We start from the raw sequence: 15,204 nt of genomic DNA on the forward strand, positions 1-15,204 counted from the left end.
CCCGGATCTGGAGCTCAGAGTCTGCGACTCCCTCCCGATTGAAAACGCCAACCGCGCCCTCCGCCGCCAGCCCGCTCCGCGCGCGCACTCCGCACCTCAGAATTTGACTTCAGCACTGCGCCTCCTCTGAGTGTCCGTATGCGTTTCTCTTTCCTCCTAGTTGTAGGACTTCCATTCAGCCAGCGTTCCAGTGGTTTTGGGTGATGTCCGTTCTGTCTTTTAGTTTCACTTTTGAAGTAGTTGTTCAAAGCAGCAAACTCCGGCGTTAACCTATGCCGCCATCTTGGTTCTCCTGATTTAAATTTTTAAAAAAGAGAGCAGTGGTCCATTCCAGAAAGGGAAATTGAGAAATGGCTTTGTTGAAATATTCAACCATACATAGGTCATATTACCAAATTTAATTCAGTTAAAACCATGTGAGGTTACTAAATATAGAACACTCTTGCTTTGTAATAAACAGTTAAAAAGCTTTGTTCCGTTCATTTTTGAATGTTGGAGAATTCTATGATTTAATTACCTTTGGACTCTAGAAAAAGACCAGGGGGACAACAGTATTGAGCTGCCAGATTCATTCCCTGCCTGTTAACGCCAAGGTGAAATCTAACGTACTTTGCAAGTTGGTCATTAAATATTTCGGGTATTGGAAAGACTGCTTGTGCCATTGCTCTTAGCCCATGTACTCCCCCTTTTATGCCTGTTTCACACCTTTGTTACCACTAAGAATTTTAGGTAGGAATATGAAGAAGAAGAAAAAAAGACTGTCAATGCTAGAGTTCTTAGACTCACATTATGGAGCTCATGGTAATTATATTAATGTTTACGATAATCTGGCTATAATTTTGCCACAAAACATTGTATCCCAAAATGCCATGTTCCATGGTTTCATATCGACATACTATAACCTCCGTGCGCATGCTGGTATGTTTCATGTTTATTTTCCTCCTGTGGAGATGACATGGAAGACCTGATATACTGCAACCTCAGTACTAGTTAATGTGTGTTAGGATTACAATAAAAGCATAGTGTCAACTTAAACTGTGTATTCATTTCTTGAATTGTTCACTCAAAAAGATGTTTAACAAAACTGTATTGTTCAAAAATAAAATTATATAGATGTTTCACAGAAATGCAAAGCCATGGGGTTGTGGTTTGTGAGACTCTCTGAAGCTTGCTTGCTTTGTCGAGATTAAAATTCTTGGTATAAGGCAGTTTGTAAAAGGAAATATATTAACCATGCTAATTGCTTATTATGATGATGATACTATTATTCACACTTTCGGAGAATCTGGATGGGGTGCTGTCACTTCCCTAAAAGCCCACGGTTTGAAACCAGAGAAAGCCCAGAGAAAGCGAGCCACAAAGACATGTGGCCCCCTCACCTCTCCACTCGCCAAACAAATTCGCAATCCAGGGTCATGGATCAGGACGAATCACTTCACTCTGGCTGGGCTTGATTTACTTAGGTTTTCAGCTCCATCTGTTACTCAGTTCCTCCATTCCTCTTCACCGCCTCCTTTCCCACCATCCTTCCTACCTTTCCATTTACTTTCTCTGCGCTCCTCCTGCCTCCCGCACTGTGCGTCTCCCCCCCCCCCCCCCCCCCCCCCCCCGCTTTGCCTTCTACCCTTTGTTTGGTGATCCCTGGCAATCCTCCCGCAACGCCCCGGCTCCTCCCCAAGATGGGGGAGGTGAGGACACCCATTTGCAGCCCCTGTGGGGGCCACACCGTGCACCCCGGTCCCCCGTGCCCCCTCTCGTTCCAGATATTCGCTCTCACCTCCCTGCACCTCTCTGGACATCGCGCCCCCCACCTCCGCCCTCGGACGAGGGTCCAAGGCCCCAGAGCCGCTGGCTGAGGAAGCTGGGGAAGGTGCCGGGGTCCTCGTCACCCTGTCCACCCAGCAGCACATCGTCAGGGGCTCCTCCCTGACCGTGCGCACGGGCTGCCGGAGGCTGAGGCCGGCTCTTCTCCCTTCTTAGCCAGGGATCCCCACCACGGGCGGGGGCCGTCGCCGCTGAGTCTAGAGCCGGGCACACCCACGTGTCCGAGAGCGCCGCGCCCCGCCAGCGCAAAGCTCTCCCAGGCCAGCGTCTCCGGTCGCGGCAGCTCTACCACTGCCAGCAAAGCGCGCGCGGGCCGGGAGCAGCGCGCAGATAGCGAGCGGCACGTGCGGGTCCTCGGCGCCTCGCCGCAGGGTGCGGGTGCCCGCAGAGCCCGCCAGCCGGAGAGAGCGCGGGCGGAGGGGGAGCGGGCGCGCGGGTGGCTGGCAGGCGGCCACTCGGGCGGGGGGAGCGGGGGCCACGCGGCGGTGCGGGCGGGCGGGCGGACCGCAGTGCCACCTCCCCGATAAAGCCCGCACACGCTCACACGCCCGGGCGCGCGCGCACGTGCACACCGTGGGCCGCGAGCACACGAGCGGGGGCCGGGAGCGCTGGACGCGTTTCAGCGATGGCTTCTGCGGTCAACAGCAAAATTCATGCACCCGGGACTGGCCCGGGCTCCAAAGCTGATGCCCACGGGCGCGCCTGCTGGAGAATGGACTGCGACCCCGAGATGCACGTGAAAATGTGCAAGAAGATAGCGCAGCTCACCAAGGTAAGGGGAAGCCTGCCAGCAGGCTGGCTGCGCTCTAGGGGCTCCCCTGGTCCGGAGGGAGTGCGGACGCGCCCAGGGGAGGACCAGGCCTAAGCCAGGTGGAAACTTTGTCTCGGAGGCCACCCTGGAAGGGAAGCGGTCCTAAATCTTGATGACTTGACCTTCTGGAGGCACCAACCTAAAGCAGCTGCCAGAGAGGTTCCTTGACAAGGAAACTCCCACAGCCTGCGCGCTGAGCAGGTGGTCTGCTCCCAAGGTGGGGATGCGAATCCAGTTCAATCAGTGCTGGTGTGTGTGTGTGTGTATGTGTGTGTGTGTGTGTGTGTGTGTGTGTGTGTGTGTTCCCTTTGCCCGCTCTGCTCAAGTGATCGAGCCTGGAATGTTGTGATTTTATTCATCGCTGTACTTTACAGTCGCGGAGGTCATGTGCGCCCTATTTAAACACTTGATTCTTTTTTTTTTTTTCTTACAACAAATATTTGAGTCGTTTGTTGAGTGCCAGCAGCTTGCGTGGCGCCGTAACTAAACCTGGAAGGCAGCCCAGGGGACTTACTATCAAACTGGGTGCGGACGTGTGTGGGAGCATAAATAAGCAAGTGCAGGATTCACCATTTAATTGTGGGATTACAAAGGACCTTGGGAGGTCAGCCAACCCATCTCCTCTCCTCATCCCAGGGCCCTGGTTGACCTCCACGGACTGTGGTGCCTTCCTTAAGAAGACCAGCAAGGAGATACCACTCTGCCCTTTAGTCGCCCCTGGGGCTTCCCGATTAGGAGCTCCTTGTGGTGGGTCCCCCGCTGTGCCTTGTGGGTAGATGAGCAACATCCCTCTCTGCCTTCTACCCAAGGCCCCCAGAGCCTGGATTGAGTTGTTTCCCCTGGGGTTTCCTCTTGACCTCATAACAAACTCCAGGTCCAGGCTCTGTCCTCTTCCCTGCTTCCCTCCCACTTCCCACGCCCACTTTTTTGTAGGACTGCAGGCATTTTCCTTCCCATATTGCCAGGAGGGGGAGAGACCAGGAATTGGACAGTAGCTGCCTTCTCTCCCCGCCCCCCAGCTCCCATGTTAACTTCTCCACACTCTTACACATGTGCCTGTTTCTAAATAGTGATCTCTTTAGTCAAGGATGGAAAAGGGGGGCGGAGATAGTCCTTGGAGGCCATGGCAGGTGCTGCTGGCACCACTGACCTAATCTACATTCATCGGGAAGTGATATCAACCCCCAAAAGTATTGATATTCTTTTTTAAAAATATATTCTTATTGATTTCAGAGAGGGAGAGGGAGAGGGAGAGAGATAGAAAGAAAGATAGAGAATCATTGATCGGCTGCCTCCTGCATGCCCCACACTGGGGACCGAGCCTGCAACCTGGGCATGTGCCCTTGACCGGAATCAAACCCTGACCCTTCAGTCCACAGGCCAGTGCTCTATCCACTGAGCCAAACCAGCTAGGGCAGTATTGATATTCTTGATTCAAGGTACTGTAAACAGTGTAAGGCTCCCTGGCCATCATGGCTTGGTTGGGCATCTTCCTGTGCCCTGAAAGGATACCGGGTCCATTCCCAGTCAGGGGCACATGCGGGCTGGATCCCCACTGGGGCGTGTGCTGGAGGCAGCAGATCCATGTTCCACTCTGGCAACGATGTTTCTATCTTTCTCTCTCTCTCTCTCTCTCTCTCCCCCTCTCCCTTCTCTGAAATCAATACAAATGTATTTTTAAAAAATAAATAATCTTTTAAAAAAAAGTGTAAGTCATCCTCTCTAAAATATTTTTGGAGAAACAAGGTTGGATCAAAAACTAAAAGACACGGGAGGGGGGTCCATCGGGAAAAAGGAGACATATGTAAAGCTTTAGACAATAAAAAAACTAAAAGACACTACTGCATAATCAGGTGCTAAATTGCGCGTTTCAAATGATCAGTTCTATAGAAGTAGAAACAAAGTCATTATGAGTAAGAGCAGTTCAGAGAGGTTTTGTGGGAGAGGTGAACCTTGAGTTTAGTGTGAATTTAGGGAATGCATACTATGTGCTGAGTATTGATGGCATAAAACTGAAAAGACAGGGCCCCTCCCCTTGTGGTATGACAAACACATACACAGAGCATTTGAATAGAATGCAGTCAGTTCACTCATTAATATGTATGGCCCACCTACTGTGTGCCAAGCACTGAAGATATGGCAGTGAAGAAAGCAGGCATGGTCCCTAGCACGTAGGAGGCAGCATGTCTCAAAGTATGTTCTGCATTGGAAACCACAGTTGATTCTTACTCTGTTGCGCCTCTTTTTACCATTTTCATGCTAATTGTTTAGATTAGACATTTTTGATATTGTTATTGAAACACCACCTTTCTTTTGGTAACTGATTACTTATCTCGTATTTGTCATCTCTTCGTATTTAAACTTTCTATAAGTTTTATTTTACTTGTATCTCTGATAGGTGAAAAAGGTTGAAAATTGCTGGTATATAGTCTAGCCCTTAAAATAAAAAACTCCTTAATTTATTCATGATACTTTGCACGTGGTAAACAGCTAATACATGTTTACCTCGTGCAAGTAAATAAATACCAGGACACATTTTAAATCCACCTGAGAGCTTTTGAAAGCACACGTGTGAGACGGCAACCACACTTCATGCCTGATCCTAGACTGGATTCTGTGCTAGATGGAAAAATGCTACCGGGGCAACTGAGAAATGGGAATATGATGACAGAGAGAAAGTACAAGTGTTTGTGCCAATGTTAAATTCCCCCCACGGACAACTACACTGTGGCTCTGTAAGATAATGTCTTTTTTTTTTTTTTTAATCCTCACCCAAGGATATTTTTCCATTGATTTTTAGAGAGAGTGGAAGGAAGAGGGAAAGACAGAGAGAAATTTCAATGTGAGAGAAACACGATTGGTTGCCTCCTTCACTCGCCCTGACCAGGGCCCAGACCTGGGAGGAGCCTGCAACTGAGGTACGTGCCCTTGACCGGAATCGAACCCGGGACCCTTCAGTCTGCAGGCCAATGCTCTATCCAGTGAGTCAAACCGGGTAGGGCAGAAAATGTCTTTATTGTGAAGAAATGCACATTGAAAATGTCTTTTAAGGAGGTGCATATGATGTCTTACTCTCAAGCATTTTATTAAAAAATAGATGAATCTGGGTAAAGGGTATGTGGATGTTCATTGTACTATTTTTTTTCTGGCATCCTCCCCCCCCCCCCCATGTTTTAAAATATTTCTAAAAAAAACAAAAGCATGTAAGGCCAGGCCCCATCTCAGAGGGAGAGGGGAGAGTGGTGGCAGGCATTCCTGTTTTTCCAAAGCCCCAAAGAGCTCTTAACGTTAACACAGCGTAAGAACCACTGTTTCAGAACAACTGAAGCTTTAAGCTGTAAAGTGGGCACAGAGAAGTCATTTAGGACAACAGGGGGTTCCAGATCCATCCCCACCCGCTAGCCACTTAGGAGCTGTCGAGGCTCTGAGGTCGCCTGGCCTGCCACTGCTGGTGTCCAAGTCACCCTGATTTCACGTAATGCTGACCCAGAGCCACTCCCACAACTGTTATTACAGTCTGTGGTTACAGTTGTCCCACTTCATTATGTTACTGTGGTTGATCTCTTACTGTGCCTAATTTATAAGTTCAACTTCATCACAGGTATGCATGCGTAGGAAGAAGCATAGTGTGTATAGGGTTTGGTATTGTCGCAGTCTCAGGCATTCACAGGAGGTCTTGGAACGTAACCCCCATGGATAAGGGGGGCTCCTGTATCCGTAGATGCTTTTGTTTTCAGGGGAAGATCTGGAGGTCAAAGCCGTTGTTTCCAGCACAACCAGATCAAGGGAGCTGTGTCTGCCATGTGCCAGAACCTCGCCAATGTCAACCAAGACACATAATAAGCAGAAACAGTGGTATTGGAGGGGATGAGGGGTGAGTAGGGATGGGTAAGGAGGTGGTAGAGAAGGAGTAGGGGGTATTGTTATGGAGAAAAGGCACTGAGTATAAAATTAGAAATAGTAAAGAAAAAGATCTATACTCTCTACTCAAAGTTACTTTTTTTTTTAAATCCTCACCCAGCATATGCTTAGAGAGGAAGGGAGAGAGGGAGAAAGAGAGAAACATCAGTGTGAGAGAGAGGCATCCATCACTTGCCATTCAAACCTGGCCTAACTGGGGATCAAAACCACAACCTAGGTATGTGCCCTGACCTGGAATCGAACTGGCACAGGATGACGCTCAACCACTGAGCCGCTCTGGCTGGGCTTGAAGTTATCTCTTAAATGAATTTAAACTTGACGTATTTCTAGAGGGATACTTCTTACTCTTATTTGTTCTAAACATACAGATTTAAAGTTAACTGTGGCCCTAGCCGGTTTGGCTCAGTGGATAGAGCGTGGGCCTGAAAACTGAAAGGTCCCAGGTTCGATTCCGGTCAAGGGCACATTACTGGGTTGCAGGCTCGACCACCAGTGTGGGGCGTGCAGGAGGCAGCCGATCAATGATTCTCTCTCATCATTGATGTTTCTATCTCTCTCTCCCTCTCCCTTCCTCTCTGAAATCAATAAAGATACATTTTTTCAAAACTACCTGTGAATAAGAGTGAAGATGCCTGGAAAGCTAATGGACAATTTTGGGGTTGACCTTGAAATGCTCTTCCGCCTGGTCCTCACATGGCCGGGATCCGCTAAGATGCCATCTCTTCAGAGAGGTCTTTATGACCTTCCAGTCCAAAGGGCTCACCTTGTAATTGGGAACAGTTATTCTTTCTTCCTTGGTGACTTGCTGTGAGGTTTCGCAGACTTCAGGAGTGTAAGTGGGGCCCTTCACCCAGGGCGGGCACATGGTGAGCTTGGCGGATGTTGGTGTGCCTTTGCTCCCTGACCTGGAAGAACTTACGAGGGACAGAAAGCTGCCCAGTGTCAAAACCAGCAGCCTAGAGCGAGGCCAGCCCTTCCCTGCCGCCGCTGGAGTCCTCAGCAGCCGGTGCCACTTGCGCCCGTGTTTTCCTGGCTTGGAGGTGTGGAGGTTTTATTGCACCCAGACTCCCTGAGCTGCTTGCAGGAGCTTGTTTGGGGAGATGGGTAAGCTGTTCTGTACCAGTCTGCCTTAGGATTCTAGATTTGAAAACTGCAGATCTGTTTTAACAAGTCCTCTCCGTTGGAATCTTTTAATTTAACAATGTGATTCATGATGCAAAGATGGCTATCTCACAAAAATATTTTTGGCATAAACAGCATGAAGAACACCTTAAGTTGGGTATCTCCGAACCCTACTGAAATGCCACCACTTTTGCGTAACCATTCCGGTCTCTGCATTCCCCCCTCTCCCACACGGCCTTCCTCCAGTCCGTTCTCCACACAGCAGCCAGTGTGATCTTAACACTGACTCCAGCTGGCTGTCGTGGCTCAGTTGGTGGGAGCGTCATCCCATGCACCCAGAGGTCGCCAGGTTCAATTCCTGGTCAAGACACATGCCCGGGGTGTGGGCTCCATCCCAGAAGGAGGCATGCAGGAGGCAGCTGATGAGTATTTCTCATCGAAGTTTCTATCTCTCCCTCTCCTTTCCTCTCTCTGAAATCAATAAAAACATTACAACAACAACAACAAAACATCAAAACCTTCAGACACTGCCGGTGGGAATGTACCATGTTGCATAGCTGCTTTGGAAAACAGCGCGGCCGTTCCTCAAGCAGTAAAACGGAGAGTTGTCATAGAAACCAACAACTCCATGCCTAGGTACACACCCAAGAGAAATGAAAACATACACCTGCACAAAAACTGCTACACAGGTTCCACAGCAACATTATCCATAATAGCCCCCAAATGGAAATAAACTAAATGTCCATCCGTTGAATGGGTACATAACTGGTGGAAAGTACGGTGGGGAGAGCGGTTAGGGGATGCAGGGGTTTTGGGGGGGTAATGAGAAGATTCTAAAGTCAGTTGCCATGATGGCTGTACAACTCTGAGTAAACTGAAACCCGTGGACTTGTACACAGTAAATGGGCAAACTGTATGGTACAGATATAAAAATTATGTAGAGAAAATTAAAATGAAATAAACAAGCTGAATCTTGTCTTTCTCCTGTTTAAATCCAGCTCTGATACAAGTCAGGTGGTTTACTACACCGGCCCACCTTCCCTCTCCCATTTGCACAGCCATCCTAGTCCAGGCCCCTTCGCCCCTGCCGTGGCCCTGGCAGCCCCATGGCCCACCCTTGCCCTCTCGCACAGGGACAGGAATGATCTTTTACACTATAAATCAGAGCATCTCGTTTTCCTGTTTAAAACCACCATGGCCGCCATGTCGCCTGGACTGCCGTTGTCCACCTAGAATGAATCCTCTTGTCATAGTCCCTCGAGGTGGCTGCTATCCGCTTCTTGGCATCATCTCCGGGTCACACCCGCCTTCCTTCAGGCCTGCGTGTGGCTGGCTCGTGCTGCTTGGACCTCATCCTCCTGGTTTCTTCTGCGGGATCCTGGCTCTGCCAACTGGGCCTGGCTCACGTCTCTTCAGACAGGGCCCCTGCCCTCTGAGAGTTCCTCGGTGCCCCTGCTGTTCCCTTTGCCCCGCTATCTGGTTATTGCTTTCTCCTCTCCCCAGAGGAAGTTCCATGAGGGGAGGGGTTTCCGTCTGCTTTGTTCTCTCCTGAACCTCCAGTGCCTGACACAGGGCCTGGTTAGAGGCTGGTACCCAGGTCACTGAGAGGCTAATGACCAAAACGCTTCTGGGACCACCTGTCTCTCCTCGGATAAAACGCCAAACTTTAACCGTGGCTGCGCACGGTCATCTTGTGGGAGAGTGGGGAGCCCCCTTTCTCAGGCCAGGGCTCAGGAGTTCCTGGTTTTCTGAGCGCAGTGGAAAAGGACCCGTGTGACAAGCGGGTAGCTTCCCCCATCCCCTCCCAGGCCAACATCGGACTTGGTCATCCAGCCCCTGACCACAGATGCAGGGCTTGACCAAACTGGTGCCTCCATTTGGTCAGATGCAAATTCCTTCAGGACACTAGTGTTATAAGGAAAAATAAAAACAACAGTGACCAGTTATACACAGAAAATACCTATCTAAGAAAAATCAAATATATGGGTAAGGGAAAAGGAAAAGATTCTAAAGCATCCTCCAACCTATTATAACTATAGTTCTATAACTAATAACATTTTAATATATCCTACTATCCTGTTTCCCATACATATATAGATGTAGAGCTTTCTTAAATAGGCTTATATTATGCAATATTATTGTGTGACCTGTTTTTTTTCTCCCTTCACAATGAATCTTGAACTCTCTGACCTAGTTTTTTTTTTTTAATATATTTTATTGATTTTTTTACAGAGAGGAAAGGAGAGGGATAGAGAGTTAGAAACATCGATGAGAGAGAAGCATCGATCAGCTGCCTCCTGCACACCCCCACTGGGGATGTGCCTGCAACCAAGGTACATGCCCTTGACCGGAATCAAACCTGGGATCCTTCAGTCCCCAGGCCGACGCTCTATCCAGTGAGCCAAACCGGCTAGGGCTCTGACCTAGTTTTTAATGGTTGTGTGAGTACTCCATTGTATGACTATTGAATAATTTCACTTCATTCATTTAGGAAACATTTCTGGAGCACCTATTATGTGCCAGGTAAAAACCCTTATCATGGATCTTACAAGCAAGAGAAATAGAAAGGATATGACCAAACAAAATAGCAGCCTTCTTGTTTAAATGTCATTTGAACATTTTGAATAATTAAAAATGAAAATCATAAAAGAAAAATCTAACACTTACAAAACATAATGTATATATTCTTAATGTAAAGCAGGGTCAGCAAACTACAGCCCAGATGGCAAATCCAGCCCACTGCCCGTTTTTGTATGGCTGTGAATCAAGAACAGTTTTTACAATTTTAAATGCTTGAAAAAATATCAAAAAGAAGAAGAATATTTTGTTACATGTGAAAGTCATATGTAATTCAAACCTGAGTTCTGAATCCTTCCAAACCTTTAAAACTTTCCCTTCTCTGTCACACCTAACTTGGGACTATGTTTTTTTCTTTAGTATCACCTTGACTGAGTCTTCCCAAAGCATTCACCCCAGTTTCCATAGGAACAGCACCTTACTTTGACATTCATATATAATTGATCTAGTACGGTGTTGAATTACATAATTACAATAGCAATACCACCGGCATTAACAGGGGATCATTAATGTGAGCAGACGTGTGGTAGTTTTCCAGCGGAAGGAGGAAGGGTATTAAGTTATCCACATGTTGGTTGAATGGAGATTGGTTACAAGAGCTTCTACTGTTTTAATATAAAAAGTGAATTACTGCCCTGGCCGATTGCTTAGTGGTTAGAGCATAGGCCCAAGGACCAAAGGATTTCAGGGTTGATTCTGGTCTAGGGCACATACCTTGGTTGCGGGTTCAATCCCTGGCCTGGTTGCAGCATATGAGAGAGCCAACAAATCAATGTGCCTCTCTCACATGCATGTTTCTCTTTCCCTCTCTCTCTCTTTCCTTCTCTTTCCACCTTCTTCCTCCCTTCCACTCTATCTGAAAATCAATGGAAAAAAATATCCTCGAGTGAGAATTTAAAAAAGAAAAGGTGAAGTGCCATATTGATGTGCTGCCAAGCAAGAAATATGAACACACTGAACAATCTGAGGGATCAAGGAAGGTTCCCTGAAATAGGCAGGGACAGTTACTGGTGGGCATTTTGATTGATTCCAGTTTCCCATTATTATAATCAGCACTAGAAGCCCAGTGCACAAAATTCGTGCACTGGTATGGTCCCTAACGACTCCTGGCTGCCAGTGGGGCCTCCCTCCTTTCCCCAGGCTGGCCCCGCCCTCTGGTTAAACTCATGGAGGAACTCCCGGTCGAGGGGACAATTTGCATACTATGCTTTTATTATATAGGATGGTGATGGGCATTCTTGAGGTGGCATCCCTGCACACTTGCTAGATTATTTCCTTCAGATAAGTTTCCGTGCACAGCGCTCACCTTTGTTACAGATAGACTCTTGAGAAAGAATATCAGAGAGATTGGAGGAGAGAGACCTGGAGAGAGGAGTGTTTAGCGATCAGTTGAAAACAGCCTCACAGACAAGATGAACTGAGGTCCTGAGCTGTGAACTACAAAGCCTGCCGTGTTAAAAGGCATTTACTACAAGCTTTTCTCCTACAATCCAAACACTGGCACAGTTTCGTGGGAGGAACTCTCATCGTTAAGGAGACAATGGGGTAATTATTTTCAAACCGCAGTGACATAATCCCGGGCTCAGGCTGTCAGTTCCCGTTATGACTGTGTAATGGACCTGTTTGAAGCTACTGCTGTATTCGGAGCCTCCGGGCAGGAGGATGCAGCTGGGAAGGGCTCCCAGGTTGCTCAAGGCATCAGCGAAACTGGCAGCTCTCTCCCAGCTCAGGGTCCAGGGGTACCAACAGCACACCAGCGATCCTCCCGTCTTGTCCCTGTCTCACGAGGAAGCCTTTTTCTTAGCTGTGCAGCCTTCAGCACATCCAGCAGAAAGACCGGCCGCGGATCTTTGACATCATCGTCAGAAATAGTGTTGTGCCCCGTCTTCTGAGGCAGGACGGGTGTCAGATCTTCCTGAAAAGATGTGGCCCTGCCTGCGAATCCTGAGCAGCTACCATAACACTTTTACTCCTGGCTCTTGTTTTCTTAAAATTTCAAAGCCCAGGAGACTGCTCTGCCTTTCCTGCTTCGTGCTGACTGTGCACTTGGCAAATGCTGTCTTCTCTTGATCGTCGCTGTGGGAGACCACCAACCCCCCCATCCCCCACCCCCCACCCCCACCCAAAGTTATCGAGTCCCTGGAACCTGTGAGTGCTGCCGTCTTTGGAAAAGTGTCTTTGCAGAGATGATTGAGTTACGTGTGTGGGTGACATTGCTTGTGTTATCTGGTTGTGCTCCTACTTCTACGAGGAGGGCAGAGGGCGATTTGGGACAGAAAAGTCACAGAAGAGGCCACGGCTGTGTGAAGACCAAAGCAGAGGCATTGGAGTGATGCGGCCACAAGCCACGGAACCTGGAGCCACCAGAAGCTGGAAGAGGCGAAGAACAGGTGCTCCCCCACCACCCAGCCTCAGGCCTTGCAGTCACCCTGACTTTGAACTTCTGACCTCCGGGACTGTGAGAGAGTAAAGTTCCGTTGCTTTAAACCATGCATTTGTGGTGAATTGTATGGCGTCCACAGGAATCAAATGCGCTGACTTTCGATCACAACATCCTCTGGACCAGTGGTTCTCAACCTTCCTAATGCCGCGACCCTTTAATACAGTTCCTCATGTTGTGGTGACCCCCAACCATAAAATTATTTTCGTTGCTACTTCATAACTGTAAATTTGCTACTGTTAGGAATCGCAATGTAAATATATGATATGCAGGATACATTTTCATTGTTACAAATTGAACATAATTAAAGCATAGTGATTAATCACAAAACAATATGTAATTATATATGTGTTTTCCGATGGTCTTAGGCGACCCCTGTGAAAGGGTCATTCGACCCCCAAAGGGGTCGCGACCCACAGGTTGAGAACCGCTGCTCTAGAGCTTAATGAAGGGCTTCTTCCTTCTCAGACCCCTACTGGGGTGCTCTCCTCTGATAGCTGTCAGTCACCTCGGGAACAGTTTTAACAGGGATTAAAACCAGTGGATTCAAACCTTTGGGTGGAGCTGAGGCAACTATGCATTTTCAAAACTCCACTGGTGACTGTGACTTTAACCAAAAACTATTGTCGCAGGCCCCTGGCCCTCGCATGGTGTCTGTGATAGGTCCTGGTCCATCACCCCATCTGGTAGCCGAGGGACTGTGTGTTTGTCTTATTTCCTCTACTTTTCTAGAAGTTCTGTAGGCTCGTTCTGCTCAAATGTTGTTAAACACAAATGGCTAGGTCCACCTGCAGCATTTGTCATTTATTCAGTCAAGGGTGGGGCCTGAGAATTTGCATTCTAAAAAAATGCAGGTGATGCTGCGGACTCCAGTCTGAACAAGCCAAACTGGGGCTTGCCCTGGGCCTTGTGGCTCAGTTGGTTGGACCACCAGCCCTTGCTGAAAGTTCTCAGTGGGTTCAATTCCCAGTCAGGGCACATACCCAGGTTGCAAGTTCAGTCCCCAGTCGGGGTGGGAATGGGAGGCAACTGAGCAGTGTTTCTCTCTCACATTGATGTTTCTCTCTCTCTCTCTCTCTCTCTCTCTCTCTCTCTCTCTCTCTCTCTCCTTCTCCCTCTCCTTTCCTCTCTTTCTAAAAATCAATAAGAAATTTCTTTTTTAAAAAGTCAATAGAGCCCCAGCTGGTTTGGCTCAGTGGATAGAGCATCGGCCTGCAGACTGAAGGGTCTCAGGTTCGATTCCAGTCAAGTGCACGTGCCCAGTTTGTGGGCTTGATCCCCAGTAGGGAGCATGCAAGGGGCAGTCAATCAATGATTCTTTCATCATTGATGTTTCTATCTCTCTCTCCCTCTCCTTTCCTCTCTGAATTCAATAAAAATATTTTTTTTAAAAATAAATCAATAGAAACATATCCTTGGGTGAGAATTAACAACAACAAAAAGATAATCGGATTCTATTTTGCCTTCCTCGTTTCTGAACTTTTAAGGGCTTCTTACATAGCACCCTGTTCCCATTAACATTCAATAATATGAGCTGGATTAATTTGAACTGTTTACTCCTTGAGGACAAGGACCTCACCTTGTACCTTATTTATATATCTTAGCACCTCCATTAGTGCCAGGTCACAAGGGGGTGCCATTAGGAGACATATTAAATGCTGGGTGGGCCAGCAAAGTTGCATCTATAAGGATGCTAACGAATTGCTGGGTGCCAGTACATCACACCAAATGCCCAGGGATGATGCCAAAATTGCAGAACCCACCTTAAGAGAAGTACTCCATGTGGTTCCACGAGCCATTCCCAGGTGGAGGTGCCGCTTGGAAGGACCTTGTGGAGTAACGAGATGAGCAATGAAGTATTTTGTGACGGAGGGCACCACTGGTTAACCAGAAAGCTTCTGTCCTGCTGGGTTTGGGGGCAGAACTGTATTGCTCCAAGCAATAAAAGAAAGAGTAAGGCCGGTGTGGCTCAGTGGTTGAGCGTAGACCTGTGAACCAGGAGGTCACGGTTCGATTCCCACTCAGGGCTCATGCCCAGGTTGCAGGCTTGATCCCCAGTGTGGGGTGTGCAGGAGGCAGCCAATCAATGATTCTCATCATTGATGTTTCTATCTCTCCCTCTCTTCCTCTCTGAAATCAGTAAAAATATATTGAAAAGATAGAGTATGGTGCAGAGTATGTAGCTCTCTTCATGCTACACCCCCTCCCCACAACGTCCTCCATGCATGCTTCTACTGGGCTGTCATCCACAGATGCTTCCTGTATCCCAGTCCAAGAGAAATCATCAGCAGAGTGCACAGCTAGGCCAAGCCCCCGGGCACCCTGAGCAGGCTAACATCGGCCACCCCACACACCTGCAGTGGGCCAGCGCCTGTTAAGAAGCTGGAGTGTGAGGTGAGGAGCCCTGCTGTGGGGAGATCAATCTGTCTTGGAGAATGTGCCCACATCACCGTTGCCGTTAAGCCAAACCAGTTCCAAGGAGTGAAAAAGAACCTGCTTCTGGCTTTTG

General features: G+C 48.2%; 1 protein-coding gene across 1 annotated transcript in view; it reads left to right on the forward strand.

Moving 5' to 3' along the window:
- The first annotated feature begins 2,412 nt into the window (after nucleotides 1-2,412).
- The window catches only part of FAM184B (family with sequence similarity 184 member B), a 72,817-nt gene continuing 60,025 nt past the window's right edge, over nucleotides 2,413-15,204 (forward strand). The window contains exon 1 of the mRNA XM_081098608.1: nucleotides 2,413-2,596. Within this exon, the coding sequence (XP_080954734.1) occupies nucleotides 2,450-2,596 (147 nt within the window). The 5' untranslated portion in view covers nucleotides 2,413-2,449. The remainder of the gene's footprint in view (nucleotides 2,597-15,204) is intronic.

Source organism: Myotis nattereri (genome assembly GCF_964212035.1).
Source record: "Myotis nattereri genome assembly, chromosome: 1".
Taxonomy (NCBI): domain Eukaryota; kingdom Metazoa; phylum Chordata; class Mammalia; order Chiroptera; family Vespertilionidae; genus Myotis; species Myotis nattereri.